Raw genomic sequence first — 26993 nt, forward strand, 5'->3', positions numbered from 1 at the left:
GTAATAACTTATTCTAAATTGTATTATTTTGTCTCTAGTTCTATTACCACTGAGTAACTGTAATCAAAACATCTGGAACTGAAAATATCACCTGAAAATATGGAACTGCTCCATAGACTTAAATCTGTAAAATGTGCATACCTGAAGCTGGAACTGGAGGGAACGTCGGGCCAAAAGACTCTGCACTACATTTGTGCGATCCAGACAGTCCATACAGTTACTGCGGAAAATCCCTTCCTGTTGGCTAACCACTTTGCCATCAGAGTCTACCAGAAAATAGCTAGTGTGTAAAATATAAAAAGTGAAAGCAAACAAATATTACAGATGTTTCAAGTGGAGTATTTCAAGATTTTGTGCCCAGATGCCATTTAATTAATTTGGTAAGCTTTGTTCACATTTGTCTCGTAAGTGTAGTTTATAATATAAGTAAACTATCATATTTACACAACACACATGAGGGTGATTTACATAAGGGGTAAATTAATCTGCCTAAAGGCTTTTGGAGTATGGGAGGAAACAGAAGTACCCCTCACAGACATGGTATGAACATAAAGAGATACAGTGATTTAAGGGAAAATGTACCCCCTATTTATTGAATTCACTTATATTTCTATAAATTCTTTTAAGTATGCTGCAGTAAAATAACTATAAACAGTATTCTGAGGTCAAAATATAAAAATGGCAGCTTGTATAATCAGTGTTACACTAAAGAGGGCAAAAACACATCCTAATTTCTCATTTAAAAAGCACTTTTCTCTTGTATGGCCCTCTGTACCTTATGCAGAGCTAAGCAGAGAGTGCAAGGTAACATCGTTGTGGCCTGCACCTTTCCACTGGCAATTCACTTTATTGCTGGTGGAAAGGCATTTCCCAAAGATTAGTCACCCATGGTAGCCGAGATTAACCACAGGTGACTAATCTCCCTGTGGGTCATCACCCTAATACATTGTCTAAGAAAATAGAGCAAGAAGCAATTCATTTGATATAACATTTCTTCAAACAATTCACTTTTACCACTGCTACACTCTGGAATGCTTCTATACTTAAAAGGGGACTTTACTTAACTTTAGATTAACTTTCATTAGATGTTATATATGGCCTATTTTTAGCAACTTTTCAATTAGTCTTTGTTATTCTTGTATAGTTTTGGAATTATTTGCCTTCCTCTTTCCTCTTTTTTTATTACATATCTTTCTATTCAGACCCTCTTCTATTCAGCTTCCAGTGCCTCATTGAAACTCGTGCCTGGCTCAGGTTGCTAGGGTAAATTGAACCCTAGAAACAAAATAGCTGCTGAAGTTCCAAACTAGAGCTGCTGAACAAAAAGCTAAATAATTCAAAATCACAAATAATCTGTTTGTATTTACATTTCTAAATTAAGAAAACACTTACCCAAAATCATCTTGAGTCTCAGAAACTTGATCAACCAAAATCTGTAAGCGATCCCAGCGCATTCTACTGCATTCTTTATGAAAGTCAAATGCAATATATCTAACGGCAAAGAAAATGCAAAAAAAATAGATAAATAATAAGGAATACATATACTACTACTGTCTTAGTTGTTGTTTTATTCCTTTTAGATGAGCAGTCCTGATTGTGTACAATAATATCATATTATCCTAAATTAAAATGCTATACAACAATAAAAGAAAAATCTAACTATATTCATGTTTAGACTACTCAATGTTTTAAGTTTACCTAAGCATTCCATTTCCAAGGCCAGAAACCATCTGTGAAAAAGCTTGCTCTAATGGCTTTTCTGAACCCTTTTGGTTAACCTGTAAAATAGTGAAAACACTTTAACTTAATTATTTGCATACTATTGAAGTTTAACAAGTGTTTTTGGCAGCAGGAATGTAGTAAACCTGGGGTGTGTGTGTCACACAGGTTTAAACTCACCTATGGTGGATAGAGAGGTCTATGCCAACAATAATGTGATTAACTTACAAAAAAAATCAAAACACAATATAAAATATGTTTTACCAAGTTTAGAACAACTTGCTTCCCATAACTTATGATCTGTGAGTCAAAGTGCCGTTGGAATCCATCCATCTGCAAAAGATCACAGAATTATTTATTTATTTATTTTTAATTGTTTTTATTTGTATTTTGCATATAACAATCGGATTCCACATATGCAGGATATTATCTTTCACAGAGATCAAGACATATTGTTATGCATAGGTGTTTAGTGCTCTTGTGATTTAAGACAGTTATGTTGGTTAACTTGTTATAAGTATGCAGATATATGGATGGTGGGTAGTTGGCTATTTCACGCTTAAGTGAGCCAAGTTACCAAAGATAAGGTATAGTGGGAAATCCGATTGGCAGATAAAACAAACAAAATATGATATAGAGTTTCAAGTAAAATCAACAAGAATTATTATTTTTTAAAAGCAATCACATCTAGAAGTAGCATATGTTTTAATATATTTTCTGTAGAGAACACTGTAAAGCAATAATATTTTTTTGTAAAATAAAAGCAGTGTTCTCCCCAGGCTGTTTTCCCCCTGCTGCTTGACTACTCTTCAGTGCAGGATGCTGCACTGCCAATTGACTTACTTTTCCCATGCACCTCTTGCATGCATAATAAATAAATCTGCCTGTACGGTGTATGCTTAAACCCAAGCAAGGATCAACTAGGAATAGAGTAACATGTCAGCATGGTGCTGTGTTAAGATTTTACAAAACTAACAGGGTTGCCCAACAAAGTGCAGATTATAAAGAATTCCAAACCATTTAAGATATTTTAATAAAAATACGCATACGAGACCAGGGGGGCACACGGAAAATTTGAAAAAATCTGGGCCACGTGGTGTGAATCAAATGGGTCCCTCACCCCTTAAAAGAACCGCGTCCGTATCAACACTATGCAACAAAACTGTATTCATGATAATAAAGCTGTATAACTAACTTGTATTGTGTAAAGTAACCATGTACCAACCACTCATATTCACATATGTAACCTGTTTGTTTATGTTAACATTTTATTTCACTATCAATAAAAGAAAAATAAACCTTTAAAAAAATAAAAAAATACGCATACAGCATTTCGGGCACAAAGATAACACTATTTTTTCAGGACTTTTGTAACAAGATACAGAACTATAAATGAATCTAAAAGACAATTAAACATTTTTATAATATAGAGACATATATCAGACACCTTTTATTATATGCAAGGCAAAACAACTATGTACAGTTTTATAGAGAATCCTATTTTATATAGATCAACAGCCCCTAAGCAGTTCTGAACTTTCAAAGCACTTATTTAGACACCAGTAGACTTAAGATTTCAAGGCCAAAAATTCCAGTAAGAATAAGTTTACACCAGCACATATCCTAATGAATACGAAATGCATAAACATGTTGTGTTATTCCAAACTACTTGCTACTAACTACTTTAGTAAGACAAAGGGTCAGAGAAATTTATAACAAAATCCTCTATTTTATGATTAAACAAAGTCCTACCCTTAATGATATATCTTGAGAAACCATTCAACTAAAGGTTTAAGTATTTATCTACAGAGTTTGACAACATATTCCACAGCACTATATAATATTTAGGTGTATGCCTCAAACATACAGATTCCATACAAGTATTTACCAATGCAAGAGGTAATGGGGGCTCTGCTCAATTCAGTAGCAGATATGTTAAAATGGCCTTGTAGCCCTACCCAAAAATAGAGGGGATACAATATATTTTCAGAATAAAATGATATTATTAATAACAAAAATGATGGTGTTATTATTAGCATTATTATCAATAACAATAATAATAATTGTATGTAGTTGCTGAGCCACAGAGAGGGGATGATAAGAGACAGTTACTGTTACAAAGAGCAGTTCTGTGGAGAAAATGAATACCCAAAAATCTAATTGTTCAGTGTTGATTACTTTTCATGCATTGCTTATTAATCTTTTACCTTACAGTAAGAAGTGCTGATGGTCCTAGACCAGAAATACACTAGATACATAATTTACAATGGCTTAAAATTGGCAATTTGGAGCATCCTATCTTTCACATGCAAAAAATCATAAATATGAATGTTTGACACCACAGATTCTTTGATTACATAAAGCAGCTCTGATGTAGTTTTCAAACCAAGTGCCAGTGACCAGACAGCCTGATTGCCTATCTGTGCTTGTTCCTGCTCCAATATGAAAGTAAGACTTCAAGACATGCTGACTTCTGATTCAGTTAAAATATGTTGTGCTGGGTTCTCAAATGTATTTTTTTTTTTTTTAACAGGTAATGTTTTATTGGTTTTTTTTTTAACTACATCAAATCAAAAACAAAACAAAGAACAAAATTAACATAAGAGAAGTAAAACAGAATACCGGTCTGTGGTGGAATTAGGTACATGTTTGGTTTTGGTGATATTTACAGTTTGATTGTGGCCGTAATGAAGTAATAAAGTATATCTAAATGGTACGACTGTGTTGTGATTGCAATTATTCGGCTTCTATTCAATTATAGTAGGTCTTATAGGTGATATAGCAGTATTGGAGTTAGGCAGTTTCTACGCCAATGGTCTTCTTTGGAGATTAAGGTCATCAGTATATGCTGGATGGGGCGTCGCCTTTTACATCAAGGAGCCTTGTCCCCCTAGACCTGCCTCCCATCATGGGCTCCAGATTTTTTCAAATTTCTTTTGGGAACCTCTGGTTAATAGGGTGAGTTTAATGAGGGGCAGGGTTTGATTTACCAGAGTAATCCAACTTTGAATTGTGGGGGGTTTGGGTCCCATCCAAGTCATTGCAATGAGTTTCCTTGCATAGTATAAGAGAGATCTGTATCTGGTTCTGGCATGGTTGGTGCTTATTAGTTCATCTATGACTCCCAGTATACACACTTGGGGCGTTAGCAGCCTAGGGAACTCTAATTTGTCTGCTAGGATGTTCATGACCTCAGACCAGAATTTGGCTACATGTGGGCAGGACCAGGCCATATGGAAGAAGTTTGTATCCCCCATTCCACACCTAGGGCACTGTGCTTCAGGGTTGCGCCCCATGGACCTTAATCGTATGGGTGTGAGATAAAATTGGTGCATCCATTTAAATTGAACAAGTTTATCTCTTATTGAGAATAAGTAGTAGTAACCTCTATCTGCTGCCTCTTCCCAGTCTTCCTCTGTAAGATCTGGGATATTGGACAGCCATTTGCAATAGGCTGCTTTGAATGGTGCGGGGGTTGTTTGTAGTAGAATTTTATACAATGTTGATGTAGGTTTAATTAAAGTAGGGGACTCGAATGTATTATTTAATATTAAAAACAACTAATTAAGTGGCTGGCCAGCCTACTATACACAATTCATCCAATGCCAATGAAAAAAAAAACTACCAATAAAAATATAATCAATCCAACAAGTTATGCACTTTAAAACACAAGGGAGTTCATATTAATCTATGAAAAGAACACAAAGTCTATATAAGTGAATTAAAAGACAAAAGGTACCAGAGTCTTCAAAAAGTTCTTTAGGGAAATTGCAAGAATCCAAAATATTTTTATATCTAGTTCAATAATGATGTGAATGTGAATTGTTGGACTTATTATTTTTCATAGTGGATTTTTTATTGGTGTTGAATGCATTGTGTATAGTAGGCTAGCCAGCCACTTAATGTAATGTATGAATGAATGTAAGTATGTATGTATAACTATATTTAGAAATCGCTACAAGGATACGCTGCACTTTATTGGTCCTCAGCAGAGTGTGGGATCTCTTCTACACTGTACTATTCCTTTGAATTGACTTCCATACATACATTCTTTTGAAATGACCATCCATACATATTCTGACAAACTGATGCCCATTCAACCTATTAAGAAAGTAAAGCAAAGCTAGGAAACTTTGTTAGTGTATTTCTGGATAAAGCAGTTGAAAAATAGTAAGAAAGAGTAGTACAATATACCTATTTTCATAGCAATTTAGAGATGAATTCTGTACTAAAAGATGTTGATGTTACAGACCCTTAAACAATATGGTATGTACAGACACCAACATATGCACAACACATTACATTATTTTGAACGACACATTAAATATTAACTAGCAAATATTAGCAAGGGAACAATTAGGAAAAATTCCTTACATGGTTCACTGCTTTGCTGATCTGAGGCTTTGGTTTATATTTGAGATTTGGTCTCTGTGACCAGTAAAATGGAATAGATCCACGTGTCTGGAAATAAAAAGAAATAATAATCAGTCACAATCCACATTTACTATTACTATGTATTTAATACAACAAAGACAATTAAAAAACATTTAGAATGTTATCTTCTATTACAGTGCTGTCCGACTTCTATGGTACCATACCCATATTAGTGGTGGAAGTACAGCAAAAACTTGCAATAATCTGCCTTTCCTACCCGGCCTATGTGTGCCATACTCTGCCTTCCCTATGCTGCCAGTTTGCTATACTCTGCCTGCCTTATGCTGCCTGTGTGTGCAGACTGTAGGAGCAGTGCCAGCATTGTGTCACTGTACCCTGCCTGTGTGCCATACTCTGCCTGCCCTATGCTGCCTGTGTGTATGCACCTGAGGAAGGCTATTCGGCCGAAACATGTAGTGCGATGATGTCTAAATAAAACTACACTGATTCACTGCAAATAAGTGTACTCTCCGGGCTCTTGTAACTAAAACAGGCAGAGTATGGCACACACAAGCAGCATACATTGACACAATGCTGGCACTGCTCCTACAGTCTGCACAATAACTATATATTAAAAAACTTTCTAATTGCTGTACCACATCAGTATATGTTCTTTTTATAGTGTGCAGGGTTTATTTATCTGAGGTGTGAACAGTTGAAAAATGTGGGTGATTACAGCCTGAGCCTGAGGTGTGAACAATGCAGGGGGTGAATAATGTATGGATTAAAAGGTGTGAACAACACAGTGGATCACATTTTTAAACAATACAGGGGGATTACAGCCTGAATCTGAGGTGTGAACCATGCAGGGGGCAAGTTAATCACAGTACTGATACCATTTAAAGCTTACTCAAAGGCAAGCCATCAAAGAAGCCAGACAGGTGGGGGGCCACACAGAGGGGGGTCGTGGGCCGCCAGTTGGACAGCATTGTTCTATTAGGTTCCACTCTGCATTTTGCTTTCTGTGCCCTCTTTGTATATCAGTACAGGTATGGGACCTGTTATCCAGAATGCTCGGGACCTGGGGTTTTCCGCATAAGGGAACTTTCCGTAATTTGGATCTCCATAATTTAAGTCTGTTAAAAATCATTTAAGAATTTAATAAACCCAATAGGATTGTTTTGCCTCCAATAAGGATTGATTATATCTTAGTTGGGATCAAGTAAAAAGTACTGTTTTATTATTACAGAGAAAAAGGAAACCATTTTTAAAAATTAGAATTATTTGCTTATAATGGAGTCTATGGGAGATGACCTTTTCGTAATTCGGAACTTTCTGGATAACAGGTTTCCGGATAACGGATCCCATACCTGTACTGTACTGACAGCTGCAATGAATCAACTACTCGGGTTTTTGTTGTATTTTTTTTTTAAAACTCCTACTAGTGATTCAATATCGATCTGACACAGTCCCAATGTCACTTATTTACCTTGAGTAAAGCACTAGGCAGACAGAGTCAGGAAACTAAGAAGAAATCCCTTAAATATTTTTATCACAAACGGTTTTAGAAGGGCACCACATTGACCACGGTGCCTATCTGAATTAAAATGAATCTTTAGAGAGGTCAAAACAGACTTTATGCTTACCACCACTGTGTTAGCATTCTAAAACAGAAAACAAAAACCCTACGGTTTTTCCTTCATAGCTCAAGGACCTTAAAAGACCAGGTTTTAACTAGTAAAAACAAATAATGACACAATTGTTTTGGACAATTTACCACTTGCCTGTCGTAAGATATATATTCTACAGCTTTTGACTGACTGGGACCTGATTTTCTACAAAATAGTCAACAGTGTAAAACAGGAGGCATGCAAGATATACCAGTTCTTTAACTTTGCTTTACCTGAACAAATGAAGCTTTGTTTCCATTGTAATGAACAATCTGCTCTGTTTCAACAAAGTTTGCAGCATGCCCCTCTGAATCAATACCTAAAAAGCCAAAATAATATTTTAGGTGAAACAATAAACCATGATTAGAAAGTCAGAAGTGAGTAGGTCATGTAGTTTGTTGTATAGTATTTAAGCCACTGGACAATGCTGTGTCTTTTACTTACACATTTTTCTTTTTAGTCAAAGCCTGAGCGAAGAAACAAAGCCAAAATAGCGGCTCAAGGTAATATATATATAATAGGGCAATATTTATTAATATGTATATGTCAGCTTTTAAAACATTCACTAATAAGTCACCTACTAGAATATAAATGATATGCTAGTTTCTTTTTAGAATATATTGTTTTTCTTTAATGTTTGCTTTTAAAGGAAGCATGGTTCCTACCTAAAACAATGAAAAACATTACTAAATCAATATCTATGGTCGTAAATAATTTCTCCACCCCTGTCAACACATGGCATTGCATATGATGATGTTAAGATTCTGTGTGGCTGCTTACCTATACAAGATCCAGAGACTTACCAGCCACACAGAATGATAATGCCATAACACCTGGTGGTCATATTGCACCAGAGAAAAAATATTCTTTTGCCAGTCTTTCAAAGTACAGGTACACTTGTGGCTTTCAAGATAATATGTTGCTTTAATTTGGATTACCATACCTTAACAGGGTACAATCATGAAAAATATTTTTATAAGATTGAAAATATATACTCTAGACAAACATTTTGACAATTTATAGCTTTTAAAAATGTTTGCACAGTTAGAAAGTTATGGCTAATTATTGAAGCAGCCTCCCCTCCCCCACCTTACAGAACCTCTAGCTCCCTGGTCTGTGTCAACTACTGTACACTGAAATGTGTGAGTGACATAGTAGAGTGAAAGCTGATATGCTGTGCCATGCTATGCGGCCACACCCCTCAACAGCAAACATGTGCAAAGGGTAAGTAAAGTAATGGAGCCGGGCTGGGATGGGTGCTGATGAAGCTGCATTTGTACATATACTAGTAAAGCAGCTTATTGTTTATTCCAGACTTAGATCAGCTGCCAGTCACCATCCTGCAATTTACACATGCAAATACAAATCTTACTTCAATAACTTGATACAGGTACAGGTATCGGACCCCTTATCCAGAAAGCTCCGAATTATGGAAAGCCCGTCTCCCATAGACTCCATTTTAATAAAAAAAATTTCAAATTTTAAAACTGATTTTCTTTTTTCTATGTAGAAATAAAACAGTACCTTGTACGTGATCCCAACTAAGATATAAATAATCCTTATTGGATGCAAAACAATCCTATTGGGTTTAATTAATGTTTTATTGATTTTTTAGTAGACTTAAAGGTATTGAGATCCAAATTACAGAAAGACCCATTATCCGGAAAATACCCTTGGTCCCGAGCATTCTGGATATTGGGTCCTATACCTGTATAATAAAAGAGTGTAAAAAAGAGACTTCCTCAATAACAGTGACACATCAGTTGCAGTAATATTACAGACCTTCTGTTATCAATTAGCTTGCATACATATAAAGAGTGACTACAAAGTCATTGCACAAACAATATTTATTTATAAGTTATAGAAAAGGCAAATTGTAGTTTTATGGGAATGTGCAAGTAGATGCCCTAAAGCTATTGTTCAACTACAACTCCCATATTACCTGCCAGCTCAGTCAGCATGTATGTTTCAAAATGCTGGACCTTTGCTAAATAACTTGATTGCTGCTGCTCAAAAAACAAGTAATATGTGACTTCTTACAGGTTTTTCTCACAAATAACAAAACAAGAAATAAAATTCTAGGTGTTTGTTAGTGAGTGAGACAAAGGGGCAGTTTTATCAAAATGTGAGTTTAGAGTTTAATACATAAAAACTCACCCACATTCTATTCATTCCTATGGGATTTTTAGAAGTGTATTTATCAACGGGTGAAGGTTAGAACTCAACATTTCATAAATACGCTTCTAAAAATCCCATAGGAATGAATAGAACATGGGTGAGTTTTTATGTATTAAGCTCCAAACTCACATTTTGATAAATCTGCCCCAAAGTGTCACGCAATGTAAGGGGGAATTGGGTTGAATTTTGTAGACCTTCTTCAAAGTCTTTTCCAGGTTTTCTATCAGATATTAAAGATGGGCAGGTGGGGGTTGAACTTCAGATGTCAGTTTAGAATGGTTGGACCCATGCCCGCTCTTCTCTGCTCAGAACACAATCTGCCTGTCAGAACGGATCCAAGTTAAGTAGATTCCCATTTATGATAATTCCCCTTTAAATCAAAACTTTTTTTGATTTAAATTTGACTCTATGATAGAAGGCCTTCCCGTAACTTGGAGTATTTTGGATATCAGGTTCCTGGACAAGAAATCTCCCATACCTTTATATAATGGGACAGTATTGGTCAGTGGTACTGGTCAGTTAAAAAAAAACAAAAAACAAAAAAAAACAGAAAAGAACTGCATCAGGCTACAAAAAAAGTATTCTCTCAACCATTCATCATGATAGTAACTAATAAATATATATATATATTTAAGGCTACATTCCAAATTTAAGATATCCCAAGATTAGTGGTTTTAATCTACATGTACGTGACTTTTTTTTTTAACAGAGAAACTGGCATTTCAATTTATAAATTGATTTGTTACAGTCTTGGGCTTTAAATGTATAATTATTACTAGCATAGTTAAACAGATTTATCATACCTCTTACATAATACCGTACACCTGCTCGAAAACAGCTCCTCCTAGAGATGAGAATCCAGTCAAAGTATTTGCCATTTATAGAACAAGAATGTATAGCAATAACTGGAAGTAGATAAGGTTATAACTAGATTAAAAAAAAAAAAAAAATAATCATTGTCCCTGATGAAAGTTCCTGTGAGAACTGAAACGTCGGACTAATAAAGAACCTCACCGCTTATGATGCCTTTTGATGTCTCCAGTGTGAAAAAGTTCCTGTGAGTGCCGTTCTCTTCTGCTGATTTATATAATATATATATATATATATATATATATATAAATCAGCAGAAGAGAACGGCACTCACAGGAACTTTTTCACACTGGAGACATCAAAAGGCATCATAAGCGGTGAGGTTCTTTATTAGTCCGACGTTTCAGTTCTCACAGGAACTTTCATCAGGGTTGTCCTGTGAGTGCCGTTATATATATATATATACATATATATACATATATATATATATATATATATATATATATATATATATATATAACACAATGCTTTTGCCACTTGAAATTTGCCATAGAATATGCTTATGCTACATGCTGGCAGAGAAAGGTGGTCTTTACAAAGAAGTGATCATTTAGGCATTTGCCTGTGCAAAAGGACTGTTTTACAAAAACACAGATGCTACTGTGCCGAGTAAAGCACCGGTTAAATTCTGCGGCCTCAAAAGGGCAGATGTGAAGCTGCCAGCAAGGATTTGCTGCTTCACAAAGGGGATTCAGATTGCCACTAGAGTTCTCCTGGATTAATTTATCCAACATAATTGTTACACCAGCACTAGTGCATACTATTAAATTTTTTCTAACAACTGTAATGTGGTCCATGGAAATCATGTCCCTATTATTATTTGGCTTAAAATGATGCCTAGCTTGATTTAAAGGAAAAGTAACACTAAAAACTTTTAGGTAAAAAATCTATTCTACCCTGCACCAATAAATGCCCTATCCTGCAAACCACTTAATATTTTGAATGTTTTTTTAGAAAATATCTTCTAAAAACTTGGCTTCCGGTCATTTGAAATAAGGCAATACGGCAAAGGAAGGAGCAGCATCCACTATGAGACGATCGATTGATCGAGCCTAGCCTGACTTCTTCCTATACAGAAGGAAGGCTAGGCTCGATCAATCAATCGTCGCATAGTGAATGCTGCTCCTTCCTTTGCCGTATCACCTTATTTCAAATGACCGGTAGCCAAGTTTTAGAAGGTATTTTCTAATAAAGCATTACAAATACTAAGTGGTTTGCAGGATAGGGCAATTATTGGTGCAGGGTAGAATAGATTTTTTACTTAAAAATTTTTAGTGTTACTTTTAATTTAATCTGTTTATAATAATGATTTTAATGGACTTGGCTATGGAGTCATTGAGTTCCTAAAGTATTACAATAACCCAGGCTTTCCAGCCCTTTTTGAATATTAGTAAAAATGAAAAAAAAAAAGCTAACAATAAAATCTCTATAGAAGACTCTGACCATTGGGAATGCATGTCAAAGACATAATTTTATGAATTTACTCAAGTTGTTGGGTCTCTGCCTGAAGTTAAAACTCTTAACCTCTGTATCTGATTTTAACTATGGCTTATACGTAAAAGCAATCAGCAGAATGCCCATGCCACAGATGGGTGGCTGAGTCCTGTTGAAATTTCATATATCCACGGTTAGCTCTGCACTTGCTCCTTACATGGTAAATGCCCAGACCTTTGTTCCCTCACCAGAGACACCTAGCCTGCCTTGGTTGGTTTTAATTTATTTCCTTAACACAAACAGAACACAAAATGGAAAAAGCCAATAAGTAAAAAAAAAAAAAAAAAAGATTAAATGCTCTATAGGTTAAAAAGAAACACTATGGTGCAACTTGGTGCAACTTCCCTCACACCTTTTGGATAAGGCTTCAAAAAAATATGGAAGAAATGTTCAAAGAACTGCTGCATTTAAGAAAACCAAAACAAATCATCAGAGACTATAGGCCGCTACTAAAAAATGATCTATTTCAATGGTGTTTCCTCAAAAACCACTATTTACATACAAAAAGATCATTTGACCAGGCCCGATACTAATCAAGATAAGAACCAAAAATGAAACAATTTGGTCATTCTTTTTATACTGACTTGTTCTCACCAAAAATTGTCAAAACTGCAATCACGTTATTATCATAATTATCTTCTGTAATTATAAACCTCTGCACATAGAAAAACAATGACAGAGTTAATGATTTTATCTGCAATCAAAAGGATACATCCATGAACCACTGGAATCGCAAATTTTTGGATCTGTAAAACAAAACAAAATTTAATTTAGCCAACTTATAAGCATTAAACTGTTATCAAAGTATATGTGACTTACGTAATAGGAAGACATTTTTACAAAAAGAATGCTAAAAGGTAAGATAAATATTATGGAAAATATCAAATAGAACAAATATGATAGCCAATAATGTAAAATGTGATATTTCTCTCCAAGACAAAAATACCGTAGATTTGTCTAAATTCAATCCTTTAGAACCAATATATACAAGTCCATACAGGTATGCTCGGGACCTGGGTTTTTCCGGATATGGGGTCTTTCTGTAATTCCGATTTCCTATCTTAAGTCTACTAAAAAAATTATTTAAACAGTAATTAAACCCAAAAGGACTGATTTGGCTCCAATAAGGATCCTAATATTCACAGAGGGCGTTGGTGACGAATGTGCGTAATGCGCATGTGTCCGAGGGGGTTGACGAATGGACGGCCTCGGATAAGAAATCTGGCGCTGTCTATACATCCAGCCCCAATCGAACCCTTCTTTAAATAAATTGCTACTTTTATTTGTAAAAAGCAACACTCAGATGCATTTACTAATCCAGCATATCACATTAGTTAATATGGGATTAATCTGTAATTTAGATCACAATACATTAAGGGGCACATTTATGATTGCTGGACTTCAATGCTTTTCACAATTTTTTTGGTGAAATGGGACAGATTTGCTCATCAATATAGATAACTAGGAATTGATTTCATAATCAGGACAAGTTGCCAGAACATTTTTCTGCAGAACTATTCTCATCGTTGTATACACTTTTGTGCATCCTTGGTTCCTGCTATATCTACTCAGTGGCCAAATAATATAGAAGTGTAAAAAAAAAATAAAAAAAAATCATCCTAAATACTGTGACAGCGAAACAGTATTAATGCAACGTTTGAATTACCTCAGGTTGAGCTGAAAATTCCCTTAAAAGATGACCATTCCAAACAAATCTCTGATCAGCCTATGAGAAAAAAATGTATACAACTGTTTAATGCATGTAACCTCTACATAATTAAGAAGTTAGATTGGCTGAAAAGTGACATACAACCAGCATGAAACTAATATGAAAACTACTGAAGAATCACAAGCACTGTACTCAAAACCGCATAAAGCACTATCTTGATCCAGTCCTCAAGAAGGATATTAATAATTTGGAAAGAGTACAGAGATGCAAGTAAATTGGTAAAATGAATGGAAGAATTAAACTATGAGCAGATCTTATTGTGTATAGACTTTAGGAAAAGAATTTCCATTTGAAGCGTGCAAATGGTTCTTGACTTTGACAGCAGTGAGATTGTGGAACACCCTGCTTGGGGATGGTAGTCATTTATGCCTTTAAGAGTGGATTGAATGACTTTTTGGATAAGCACAATACAAAGGGGTATAGTAATATGAAAATACACAAAAAAAAATACACAATATTCATACTAATGGTTGTTGAAGCTGAGCTTCCACATAGAATGTGTTGAGACCCCCGGCCCTCCCAACATAGCAAGGATAGAACCATCTTATGTATTTATAAATAACCAACATATTTTGCAGCACAGTACAATAAATGGGTGTATACATTGTGGCAGATGTCTGAAACAAACTACTATTTGTGGAGAAATTAGTTTTGATGAGCTTAAGAATCAGTTTCGCAGCAAATAAGGATCACAAGGACAGTATTTTCTTCTGCTTGCATTTTATTCTTGAGACAGCACAACACATAATTGTTTGTAAAGCCACTGAAAAATAAATACCTGCTTGCCTTTTATGTTGATCATGCCAAACTTCTACTCCCTTGATACTTGGTTGACTTCCACTAGACATTCAATGCTCAGTGTATTGACTAAAGGTAGTATCACTGGATATTTAGTTTAGGTTTTTGTTTGCCCTGAGAGCTGTTAATAGGTTCTGAGTACGCTGTAGAAGGCCTTCCATGCCTGAAAGAAGGGCTCTTAAAGTGACAAAGAAAAGCAAACATACAATCATTCCATATCGTGGAATGTTTTTTCAATATCAAGGACAAGTACTGGCCAGTTGCCAAACTAGCAGGTCCACATATGGCTCCCCTAGTCGTTATTGAATAGCGCTTTACCAAAAATTTTGCAATTGTTTTTAAATCTATAATTATATTGGACAGGTTTATAGTACATACAAGATATGAGGTACCTTTCTTGGTTTGGTCGTTAAGCAAGGCATTATTGTAGGAATTTTAGATAGCGATGATAGAAACAGGGAGAGCACATGTTGAAACAGCTTATGATTTTAGTAGGAAAGTCTGTACAAACCAGTGGCTTTACCTTAAAGGCGACCTGTCACCCTAAGAAATAATTCCAATTTCTTTTCTATTCTGTTTGTAAAGCAAAAATTAACTTCACATACTATATAAATTATATAAATCTTGTTTCCTTCAGTCTTGGGAATATACAATCACAGCCAGCAGGCAGGCGCCATTTTGTGGGCACTGTTATTAAGGCAAGCTTTGTATCACTGGCTACAAAATTAGATGGTGAGAAGGTAGGGAGAATGTGAGTGCTGAATGGCCTAAGGCATAGAGGCGGGGCAGGCAGTATATGATTGACAGATGGGATTTTTAAATGCCTTTATAATGGGTTTGGATGTGTTAATATAAAAATGAATTGTGGTTTCATGTTTAATTTGAAAAGGACTTGTAGTATACAGCTTTTCATGTTTGGGTGACAGGTCCACTTTAAGGCTATGCAGTTACACAGAGTGGATTTCGGGGCAAAAAAACTTCTCAAAATCTATTCAGTATAGATGCACCCCGGCCAATATGGAGGTCAATGGAGTGGATCCACTTTTCTCCGCCAGCATACAAAACACACGCAGGGAAAGGTGGATTATCCTCATTGTGTGCCTTTGACTATAACTTTGTCATTATTCAGCAACTGGTCCTCCTTGTGAAACATGGGCAAGTTTGCCCTTTGAAGAAAGCCATCAAGGAGGTTTCGGTCTTAAATTGTAAAAGTGCACAAGCACACTCAATCCAGCATTTATAGGTTTTAATAAAGGTAATTGCTTATTACATAATATACTTAAAACATTTTCTTACAATGCACTTACTTTGCAAAGAACATGTGTACCCAATTCCATATGCAGAAAGAAAGAAAATACAGTACAAAATACTTTAAGTAAATATACAAGAAGGCAGCATAAGCTTGCCAACATTCAACCAGGGCCTGGTCTTTGCAAATGTGCACTGGAAGAAAACATGTGCTCTGTGGTTTGCTATATTAATACAAACCGGATTCCAAAAAAGTTGGGACACTAAACAAATTGTGAATAAAAACTGAATGCAATGATGTGGAGGTGCCAACTTCTAATATTTTATTCAGAATAGAACATAAATCACGGAACAAAAGTTTAAACTGAGAAAATGTACCATTTTAAGGGAAAAATATGTTGATTCAGAATTTTATGGTGTCAACAAATCCCAAAAAAGTTGGGACAAGGCCATTTTCACCACTGTGTGGCATCTCCCCTTCTTCTTACAACACTCAACAGACGTCTGGGGACCGAGGAGACCAGTTTCTCAAGTTTAGGAATAGGAATGCTCTCCCATTCTTGTCTAATACAGGCCTCTAACTGTTCAATCGTCTTGGGCCTTCTTTGTCACACCTTCCTCTTTATGATGCGCCAAATGTTCTCTATAGGTGAAAGATCTGGACTGCAGACTGGCCATTTCAGTACCCGGATCCTTCTCCTACGCAGCCATAATGTTGTGATTGATGCAGAATGTGGTCTGGCATTATCTTGTTAAAAAATGCAGGGTCTTCCCTGAAAGAGATGACGTCTGGATGGGAGCATATGTTGTTCTAGAACCTGAATATATTTTTCTGCATTGATGCTGCCTTTCCAGACATGCAAGCTGCCCATGCCACACACACTCATGCAACCCCATACCATCAGAGATGCAGGCTTCTGAACTGAGCGTTGATAACAACTTGGGTTGTCCTTGTCCTCTTTGGTCCGGATGACATGGCGTCCCAGATTTCCAAAAAGAACTTCGAATCGTGACTCGTCTGACCACAGAACAGTCTTCCATTTTGCCACACTCCATTTTAAATGATCCCTGGCCCAGTGAAAACGCCTGAGCTTGTGGATCTTGCTTAGAAATGGCTTCTTCTTTGCACTGTAGAGTTTCGGCTGGCAACGGTGGATGGCACGGTGGATTGTGTTCACTGACAATGGTTTCTGGAAGTATTCCTGAGCCCATTCTGTGATTTCCTTTACAGTAGCATTCCTATTTGTGGTGCAGTGTCGTTTAAGGGCCCGGAGATCACGGGCATCCAGTATGGTTTTACGGCCTTGACCCTTACGCACAGAGATTGTTCCAGATTCTCTGAATCTTCGGATGATGTTATGCACAGTTGATGATGATAGATGCAAAATCTTTGCAATTTTTCGCTGGGTAACACCTTTCTGATATTGCTCCACTATCTTTCTGTGCAACATTGTGGGAATTGGTGATCCTCTACCCATCTTGGCTTCTGAGAGACACTGCAACTCTGAGAAGCTCTTTTTATACCCAATCATGTTGCCAACTGACCTAATTAGTGTTATTTGGTCTTCCAGCTCTTCGTTATGCTCAAATTTACTTTTTCCAGCCTCTTATTGCTACTTGTCCCAACTTTTTTGGGATTTGTTGACACCATGAAATTCTGAATCAACATATTTTTCCCTTAACCCTTTTAGTGCCATGGGACGTAGATTCTACGTCCTGGGTAGCAAAGGACCAAAGTGCCACAGGACGTAGAATCTACGTCCTACAGCACTATCAGGTTTACAAGCGCTGCGCTCGCTTTTAAAGCAGCGCAGCGCTTGTAAACCCTTCACAACCCCCTAGGCAACGAGCATAAGCGGTCATACTCACCGATCCGGTCCCACGATCGCGTCGCCAGCCAATGACAGCAGTGGACACGCGATGATGACGTGTCCACTGCTGTCCCTAAAAATAGCGCCGCCTACTGTCGGCTCCTCATTCCTGCTGCGCACTTCGGACCTGATGGAGCTCCCCTGCTGCCTTCCTGCTGCCTTCCTGCCAGATTGGTCGCCCCTGATCGCCTGCCTGCCTTGGGTAAGCTGAACTACAACTCTCTACCACTGTTTATTTTGCTTATTTCGATCTCAACTGTCTAAAATTTTTTTTTTTTTTTTTTCAATTTTTTCTTCTATCTTTGTCATTATTACACTTTTGTACACATACACACTTATTTACAACTTTCCCAAGCACACACAGACACTCACACACACACTTACACTTACACTTTTTTTTTTTCTATCTTTTCTTTTCTTTCTTTCTTTGCTTTCTTTGGCAGTCTTTTTTTTTACTAAAACTTTATTTCTGATCTTGCTCTATAATTATCTGATTTATTTGGTTGCATTTTAGTGTTTTTTTGGCATTTTCATAATTGATTTCTGTTTTTTTTATTATTGTATTGTATTGTAACTTTTGTATTGCTATTGGGTGCTGAATTTGCAGTGACGTTGGTGGATCCAGGGCTCTGACCACCAATTTCATTGCAATTATTGTTCTTCTGTTGGTTTAGGTGGTTTTATTGGATTTTACTGATTTTATGGTGTTTTATCTTTGCATTGTTCTTTATTGTGTGTTTAGTGCCCCCAGAAAGGTTGCTTTTGCAGTGACATTGGTGGATCCAGGGCTCTGACCACCGATTTCATTGCAATTATTGTTCTTTGATTGCTTTTAGTGGTTTTATTCCATTTTAACTTCATTTGATTTCAGTTGTTCTAGAAAGGCTAAGATTGTTCTGGTAGTTTCTATTTCCAAGGGTTAGGCTGATGCCACACATGGCGTAGGGCTGATTTTTTCGCCTACGCCTGCTACTTGTGCCTGCACCCGAATGAATGGAATACGCTCGGGTGCAGGCACATGTAGCCGATATACGCATGAAAACGCGAGACTTTGCATTCTCACGCGTTTTCATGCGTATATCGGCTACATGTGCCTGCACCCGAGCGTATTCCATTCATTCGGGTGCAGGCAAAAAAAAAAAGGGGTGCATAGAGTGCAGCCCCAATATTATGCATTTTCAGGTTTGGCGGCCATGTACTTATGTGCAACCAGACATAGGTATCGTTTTAAAAAACCTAGATTTCGATATGGGGTATCGTTTTATTCAGGGGAACTTGCAGATTGAGGTTTAGTAAGTTTTTGGTAGTTGCCATGGAGATTTTGGGGAGAAATCTAGGTTTTTTATCTGGTTTTTCCTTAATTTCTGACCAAAATCTAGGTTTGTATCTGGTTTTTCCTTGATTTCTGACCAAAGCGCTGACTTCTGCAAGGGACTGCGGCCACAATTTTTCATGTAGAAAGAGAAGAGTGGTGTCTCTGAATAGCTGAAGGTGTGCACTTTTTGTAAATATATAGTTTGCGGGGGTTATTTCACAGGTATGGGGGTGTTTAGACTATATAACTGCAGGTAGAGCACATAGAGCACAGCCCCCCCTTATGCATTGCCCCTGTTTGGTGGGCACGTCTTTATGTGCACCCATACATATGGGGTATCGTTTTATTCAGGGGAACTTGCAGATTGATGTTTAGTAAGTTTTTGGTAGTTGCCATGGAGATTTTGGGGAGAAATCTAGGTTTGTATCTGGTTTTTCCTTGATTTCTGACCAAAGCGCTGACTTCTGCAAGGGACTGCGGCCACAATTTTCCATGTAGAAAGTGAAGAGTGGTGTCTCTGAATAGCTGAAGGTGTGCACTTTTCGTAAATATATAGATTTTGGGGGTTATTTCACAGGTAGGGGGGGTTAACACTGAAAAACTGCAGGTAGTGCACATAGAGCGTAGCCCCCAAAATTTCAACTGAAATTGCCCTTATGCATTGCCCCTGTTTTGGGGCATTTGGTGGCCACGTCTTTATGTGCTCCTATACATATGGGGTATCGTTTTATTCAGGGGAACTTGCAGATTGATTGTTACTAAGATTTTGGTAGTTGCCATGGAGATTTTGGGGAGAAATCTAGGTTTGTATCTGGTTTTTCCTTGATTTCTGACCAAAGCGCTGACTTCTGCAAGGGACTGCAGCCACAATTTTCCATGTAGAAAGAGAAGAGTGGTGTCTCTGAATAGCTGAAGGTGTGCACTTTTCGTAAATATATAGATTTTGGGGGTTATTTCACAGGTAGGGGGGGTTAACACTGAAAAACTGCAGGTAGTGCACATAGAGCGCAACCCCCAAAATTTCAACTGAAATTGCCCCTGTTTTGGGGCATTTGGTGGCCACGTCTTTATGTGCACCCATACATATGGGGTATCGTTTTATTCAGGGGAACTTGCAGATTGATGGTTAGTAAGATTTCGGTAGTTGCCATGGGGATTTTGGGGAGAAATCTAGGTTTGTATCTGGTTTTTCCTTGATTTCTGCCCAAAGCGCTGACTTCTGCAAGGGACTGCGGCCACAATTTTCCATGTAGAAAGAGAAGAGTGGTGTCTCTGAATAGCTGAAGGTGTGCACTTTTCGTAAATATATAGATTGTGGGGGTTATCTCACAGGTAGGGGGGGTTAACACTGAAAAACTGCAGGTAGTGCACATAGAGCGCAGCCCCCAAAATTTCAACTGAAATTGCCCTTATGCATTGCCCCTGTTTGGGGGCATTTGGTGGCCACGTCTTTATGTGCACCCATACATATGGGGTATCGTTTTATTCAGGGGAACTTGCAGATTGATGGTTAGTAAGTTTTTGGTAGTTGCCATGGAGATTTTGGGGAGAAATCTAGGTTTGTATCTGTTTTTTTCCTTGATTTCTGACCAAAGCGCTGACTTCTGCAAGGGACTGCATCCACAATTTTCCATGTAGAAAGAGAAGAGTGGTGTCTCTGAATAGCTGAAGGTGTGCACTTTTCAGAAATATATAGTTTGTGGGGGTTATTTCACAGGTAGGGGGGGTTAACACTGAAAAACTGCAGGTAGTGCACATAGAGCGCAGCCCCCAAATTTTTAGCTGTAATTGCCTTTATGCATTGCCCCTGCTTTGGAGTGTTTGGTGCCCATGTCTTTATGTGCACCCATACATATGGGGCATCATTTTATTCAGGAGAAGTTTGTCTTTCAAATTTGCCTTTGTTAGAAAATTTTTATGAGATTTTTTTTTGTCAAATCCACATTTGATCATGCGTCCCAAGTTTACGTTTTAGAAAAAAAAAAAAAATGTCAAAAAAAGCTCCAAATTGCACAATGCACTGACAAAAAGTATTTGGCTTTTGAGAGAAAACTACATTGCACCTAGAAACCTGAAGGTCTGTAGTTTCTAAAGATACCGAACATGAGGGGATATTTTAGATTTACATATAAGTTATGCTGCATCAACTGTTACAAGCGCTTTTCCGCTTTGTTCTGGTGTGATATTGTACTAAGTATTGCTTTAGTTTGGGGGTTACTTCTGGACAGGAACTGTGGGGTACCACCACATATTTGGTATCGTTGGACTTGGGAGTATCAGGGCTTTTACAAACGACAAAAAAAAGTGTGTAAAATTAACTTTTCTATGGAAAAAAACCTCAAAATATACAGAAATTTTTCATAATTTTTTTTTTTTTTTACATATTTCACCCAAAATACACATCATATCTCCAGAAAAGTTATAAAATTTGATATGTATGTCGAAGCCCAATTAGTGACGAAAAAAACGATATATAATTTCCCTAGTTTCATGGAGGTTTTCCTACCAAAAAACATTGTTAAAGTGAATGAGTACAAAATGCTTAAAAAACGTCTGGCACTGGGGGGAACCGAAATGACGAATTCGGCTGGCACTTAAAGGGTTAAAATGGTACATTTTCTCAGTTTAAACTTTTGTTCCGTGATTTATGTTCTATTCTGAATAAAATATTAGAAGTTGGCACCTCCACATCATTGCGTTCAGTTTTTATTCACAATTTGTTTAGTGTCCCTTTTTTGGAATCCGGTTTGTACATATTTAAGTTAACCGGGTACTTTGATCCAACAGAGATCTTTTAATACACATTTGGGTTATGGACTTTTTAGATCTCCACTTTCTATCAATCGATTTACCCTATAGTATTAGTATTTTTTAAGATATCAAATTAGTGCTGTTTATGTGGGAGTTTTGAGGAGAACTTCACTGCCCATCTCAATATTGCAGATCTGTGTAGTCATTTTGTTCTGAACAGGTATATGTGTAATTGTCTGCATTCATACATATATGTCAACTTTCAAACAGAGGGCATGGATGTAAAAAAAAAAAAAAAAAAAAAAAGTTTTCGAACATATTTTTAAAAACATCTTGGCATAGTTGTTTTCCTGTGCTTATTCAGCATGGATTATTTGTTACCACTATGCAAATAAGCTACAGAGAATGATTATGTCAATTCTCATCACTCAAGTGCCTTGAGAAATGTACTGGAAGACCTGGCACAGCAAGCATATTAAACTCCCAAACCCAAATATTTTAAACTTAGGATAGAAAAACATAATGGGATTGCTCTTTAATGCAGACTATAAAAAAAAAAATCAATGTCTTATTTGCAAAACAAACAAATTAAAGATTTCCCTTCACTGCAATAACTGCAGTAGATTGACTTGCTGACTGGTTGGTATGAGTTACTGCACTAATGCAAATCAGTGCTCAAGAAGATTCAAAATGTAGAAGACAGAAAATGTTAAGTAAGACTGAATGGCAATCATGGCAAAAAATACTGGCACCTTTGCAAATATTTCACAAATTATCCAGAATAAACTGATCTACTGCAAAATATGTTTGAAGTTTATGAAACCAGATTTCCAAAGTGTATTCTTCCATACAAAATAACCGTCATAGTAAACTTAATATTTGGTAAAAAAAAAAAAAAAAAAAAAAATCCTTTGGGAAAAAAAAACTGAAAATGAAAAACTTCCTATAGCCATAAATTAGCTTTATACATCTCTCTACTGGCAGCTCGGATCACTCCTATTTTGCAAACTGTTTCATTTCTTTTAGATGAAGAACGTCTTCTCCAACCACAGTTTTCAGACTAAAGTTGACATGAGTTCAATAGGTGCAAAAGTGTCTTTTTGACCACAACTGCAATATGCATAGTATTAGTAATGTAAGGAAAAAAGCAGAGAATATTAGCCAAGCTAAATCTTGTCAAACCTAACCATTTCTATCTCTTTTCTTACCCTTTCAAGCAGGCTCATTTCTTGGAATTCAGGACTTGTATTAGATAACCGTTGTAATGTGTGGGTAAGGTCATAAGATACAGAAAAGTAAAATCCATCTACACTCAGAACATGACTGATCATCGCAAGGAAGGCCTTGTTATCCTGCAACTATTCAGAAGAAACCATAATTAGCATTTATAATTACTTATTAACTGAGAAACAAGAAAATTATAACTGTTTCTTCCATAACTCTTTAAATATATAAGTGGTATTTATAATGCAAGACATAGGGGCACATTTACTAATCCACAAATCCGAATCCCTAATGGAAAAAAAATCGGATTAGAAACAAACATTTTGCAACTTTTTCGTCGCCGGTACGACTTTTTCGCAAATTGTCACGACTTTTTCATATTGAGCGCTTGTAAATGGCGGGCAAACCTTTCTGACTTTGCATGATTTTGGAAGCCTCCCATAGGACTCAATGGCACTCTGCAGCTCCAACCTGGCCTAAGGAAAGTCACAATACTGAAGCTTGAATGAATCCAAAACTTTCGTACTTGGCGCGACAGTACGTTTTTTTCGCGACGGCGACGAAAAGTTTGCGACAATTCGCGAAAAAGTCGTGACGGTGATGAAAAAGTCGCGACGGCGACGAAAAAAATCGCAAAAATACCGATCATTACGGAAAAAACGCATTCTGACGCTTTTCGGACGTTCGTGGATTAGTAAATGTGCCCCATAGTGTGCAAAGTACAAAAAAAAGGCCACCATCTGCCAGTTTTTCCTTGCACTTTGCAGGCTGTGTCCTGAATTGTGTAAGTTGACCATTTCAGATCAAAGAGACCTGCAGCATGACCCTTGAATAGAGAGCTATCTGTGTTACACCACTATTAAGCTATATCTCAAAAAGAAAAGCAACAAGTAGACGCTATGCTGATTTAGAACTTGAAATAAGTATTACAAAACCACAACATGATAAATAAGGGCAAATGCACAAACACTCAAAATGCCTTTGTACACATTTTTGAGCAATTATGTAATCTGAATATTTTAGCAGAGATGACGCTAAGGGGACTATTTGTGATTTCTCCAGCCTTCTAGCTCAAGCAATCATAAAGGAAACCTCGCCTGAGTTTGCTAACTTGCACTGGGTTTCAGGCCCGAATACTTCAGCAAGTTTACTTATTTTTTTCCAAATGGGTTTTTGTTCTGCACCTAAAAGTTGACAACATTTTGTTTGAAAAATAACTAGAGTTACAGAGGTATTCAGACCCGAAACCCATTGTGGGTTAGCAAACATATGCAGGATTTCCTTTATGACTGCTTGAGCCCAAAGGTTTGAGAAATCATAAATAGGCCTTAAGTTTCCCATGTTTATTTTCTGGTGTTTTAAGCTGTAACAAAATCCACCATGTGTTACTACCCTAATGGTCACTTTCCCAGGTAAAAAAAAAAAACTCACCTGAGTATCAGTTAAATGTAACATTGTCTTTTTATAAGAAATTATGTCAAAGTCTGTTGCTTTCCAGATAGAATGATTAAGAAGATCACCGACTTTCTTCTTTCGGGTTATCACAATCAAATACATTCCTGTAAATGAGATTGTAGGACTTAGTTCTGATCAGAAAAATAAAAGAAAACTAAACCAAAAAAACACATTTTGTGCTGTTTTACTTAAGGGCATTTCCAGGGCAACCTTTACTCAATACTGAACCTCCATTAAAAATAAGTTCCTTAGTGTTCAACTGAACCAAATCCAATATATACACTCATGTGGCTTTAAAGCACTACATTAAAGAGAGACATTTAATGCCATTTACCTCCAATTATTTTTTCTAAGATTTGAATATCCAAATTAGCATTAAGATTCGGTTAGGTATTTAGCTAAATCTTTTTCAGAGGATTTGGTATTCAGATAAATCCAAAAATTATGAATTTGGTGCCTCCCTAGTATGGTCATTGGTCTCCACTGTGACTTCTGCTATCCTTTAATCTCAAACGAGGGTAACACTACCACCTAAATATATCTATAAAATGTCATGTATGTAGTAAACCCAGTCAAAGTCTAAAATTTCCTGGCACCTTTACACTATTTTTAACTCATAAGAGACTCTAAAATAAAAACGATTGATAAATAAGTCGTAAACTGACAAACCCAGGTTTCTTACATTTTCAAATACTATAATATGATATAACTTATTTTATTTAGAACTTAACAGCCTTTTCAAATCGTAAAAATAATTTCTGTCCCAAATTTGAACGTGCAAATTGGGGTTTAGATTCAGCTATTTTCTATGAACTTGGCAAATCCCTAGTTTTTTTTTACAAAAGACTGAGTTTACATATTTAGCATCTTATTGTTTCAAAGACAATGTGTTCCAACCTTACTTTTTGTTTTAATCGCAATTATTTTTATTGAGCTAACAAGGGCAAACAACAAGAATTATGCTACTACATGTTTGGCTCTTGCAATAAAGATAATAAGATTAACAGTGCACAAATATATATGGTTTTTTGGGCTCACTGGCTTTCCAGTGATAATACCTTTTATTGTCCTTTATTTTCAGCGTGAGGTGCCCTGGGTGGTGCTTCTGTTAGAAGAAAACTGCACCAACCCAGGGTATATCTGTAGAGGTAATTTGCTGTAATCTTTCGCAGTTAAGAAAAAAAAATCATTCTAAGTTAAGAAAGAAGTCATCTAAACAGCCCTTTATATGTTACCTTAAGGCTAATGCCACACCATGCGTATGGAGTATATTTTAGGCAAGCCAAAAAACGCTTGCCGAAAATACGCGCCATACGATCCTACCCATGCCTGCACCAGAATGAATTGAATACGCTCGGGTGCAGAAACATGTAGCTGAAATCCACAGAAAAACGCAAGAATTCGCATTCTCTCGTGTTTTAATGCTTGCCGAAAATATACACCATATGCCTAGTGTGGCATTAGCCTTAAGCTGGCCATACACGTGGCGATCTAACGATGTTTCGTGCGACCATCCGTCGCACGAAACATCATCAGATCCGCCACACACAGTCAGGGCTGAAACAGCAGATAAGGAGGTAGAAACAATAGGATTTCTACCTCCTTCTGCCGATTCAGCCCTGACGGCAGATTTTGGTCAGGCGCCTTCTATGGCGCCCGATCAAAATTTTCTAACCTGGCCGATCGGCGAGTCGTCCGATATCAGCAGCTTCCTGCGATATCGGTCGACTCGCCAACATGCCATACACGCACCGAATATCGTACGAAACGAGGTTTCGTACGATAGTATCGGTGCGTGTATGGCCAGCTTTACCCTTAGGAACCACTTCCAAATCGCCCTACAATGCAAACTAGCTGAAGCTACTTCCTGGCTTTTTGTTTGGTGATAAAGGGTACCAAGATAGCTTACCTGCAACTAGTCGAATTGTGCCTAAAATTCCATATATAGCTCTTGTTATTGCTGATGGGGGTATGTCCTTTTTACCTAAAAAAAGATAAGAGATTTTTTTAGTTTTAAAGATACATTTTATTTAGTTTCTCACCCTAAATTCACTCACTCATTTTCAGACATAACAGTTTTTGTCTGTTGTGCTGGCTTTTGAGTTGGTGTATGCTCTTGTAAATAGCAGAAGTTATTAAGACATTTTTCCATATTTACCATTCTTTTCTAGTACAGGTATGGGACCAGAATGCTCAGGACCTGGGGTTTTCCAGATAACAGATCTTTCTCTTAAGTTTACTAAAAAATTATTTAAACATTAATTAAACCAGCAGGACTGTTTTGCCTCCAAAAAGGA

General features: G+C 36.8%; 1 protein-coding gene across 2 annotated transcripts in view; it reads right to left on the minus strand.

The window, feature by feature from the left end:
• sacm1l (SAC1 like phosphatidylinositide phosphatase) overlaps positions 1-26993 on the minus strand; it is a 53134-nt gene that overhangs the window by 15484 nt on the left and 10657 nt on the right. For both annotated transcript variants that reach the window (NM_001357587.1, NM_001357586.1), the window contains 12 exon segments: positions 142-280; positions 1393-1491; positions 1699-1778; positions 1984-2052; positions 6094-6180; positions 7997-8082; positions 10745-10846; positions 13018-13051; positions 13972-14031; positions 23226-23375; positions 24673-24800; positions 26606-26680. In NM_001357587.1, the coding sequence (NP_001344516.1) occupies positions 142-280; positions 1393-1491; positions 1699-1778; positions 1984-2052; positions 6094-6180; positions 7997-8082; positions 10745-10846; positions 13018-13051; positions 13972-14031; positions 23226-23375; positions 24673-24800; positions 26606-26680 (1109 nt within the window).

Source organism: Xenopus tropicalis, chromosome 6 (assembly GCF_000004195.4).
Source record: "Xenopus tropicalis strain Nigerian chromosome 6, UCB_Xtro_10.0, whole genome shotgun sequence".
NCBI lineage: Eukaryota > Metazoa > Chordata > Amphibia > Anura > Pipidae > Xenopus > Xenopus tropicalis.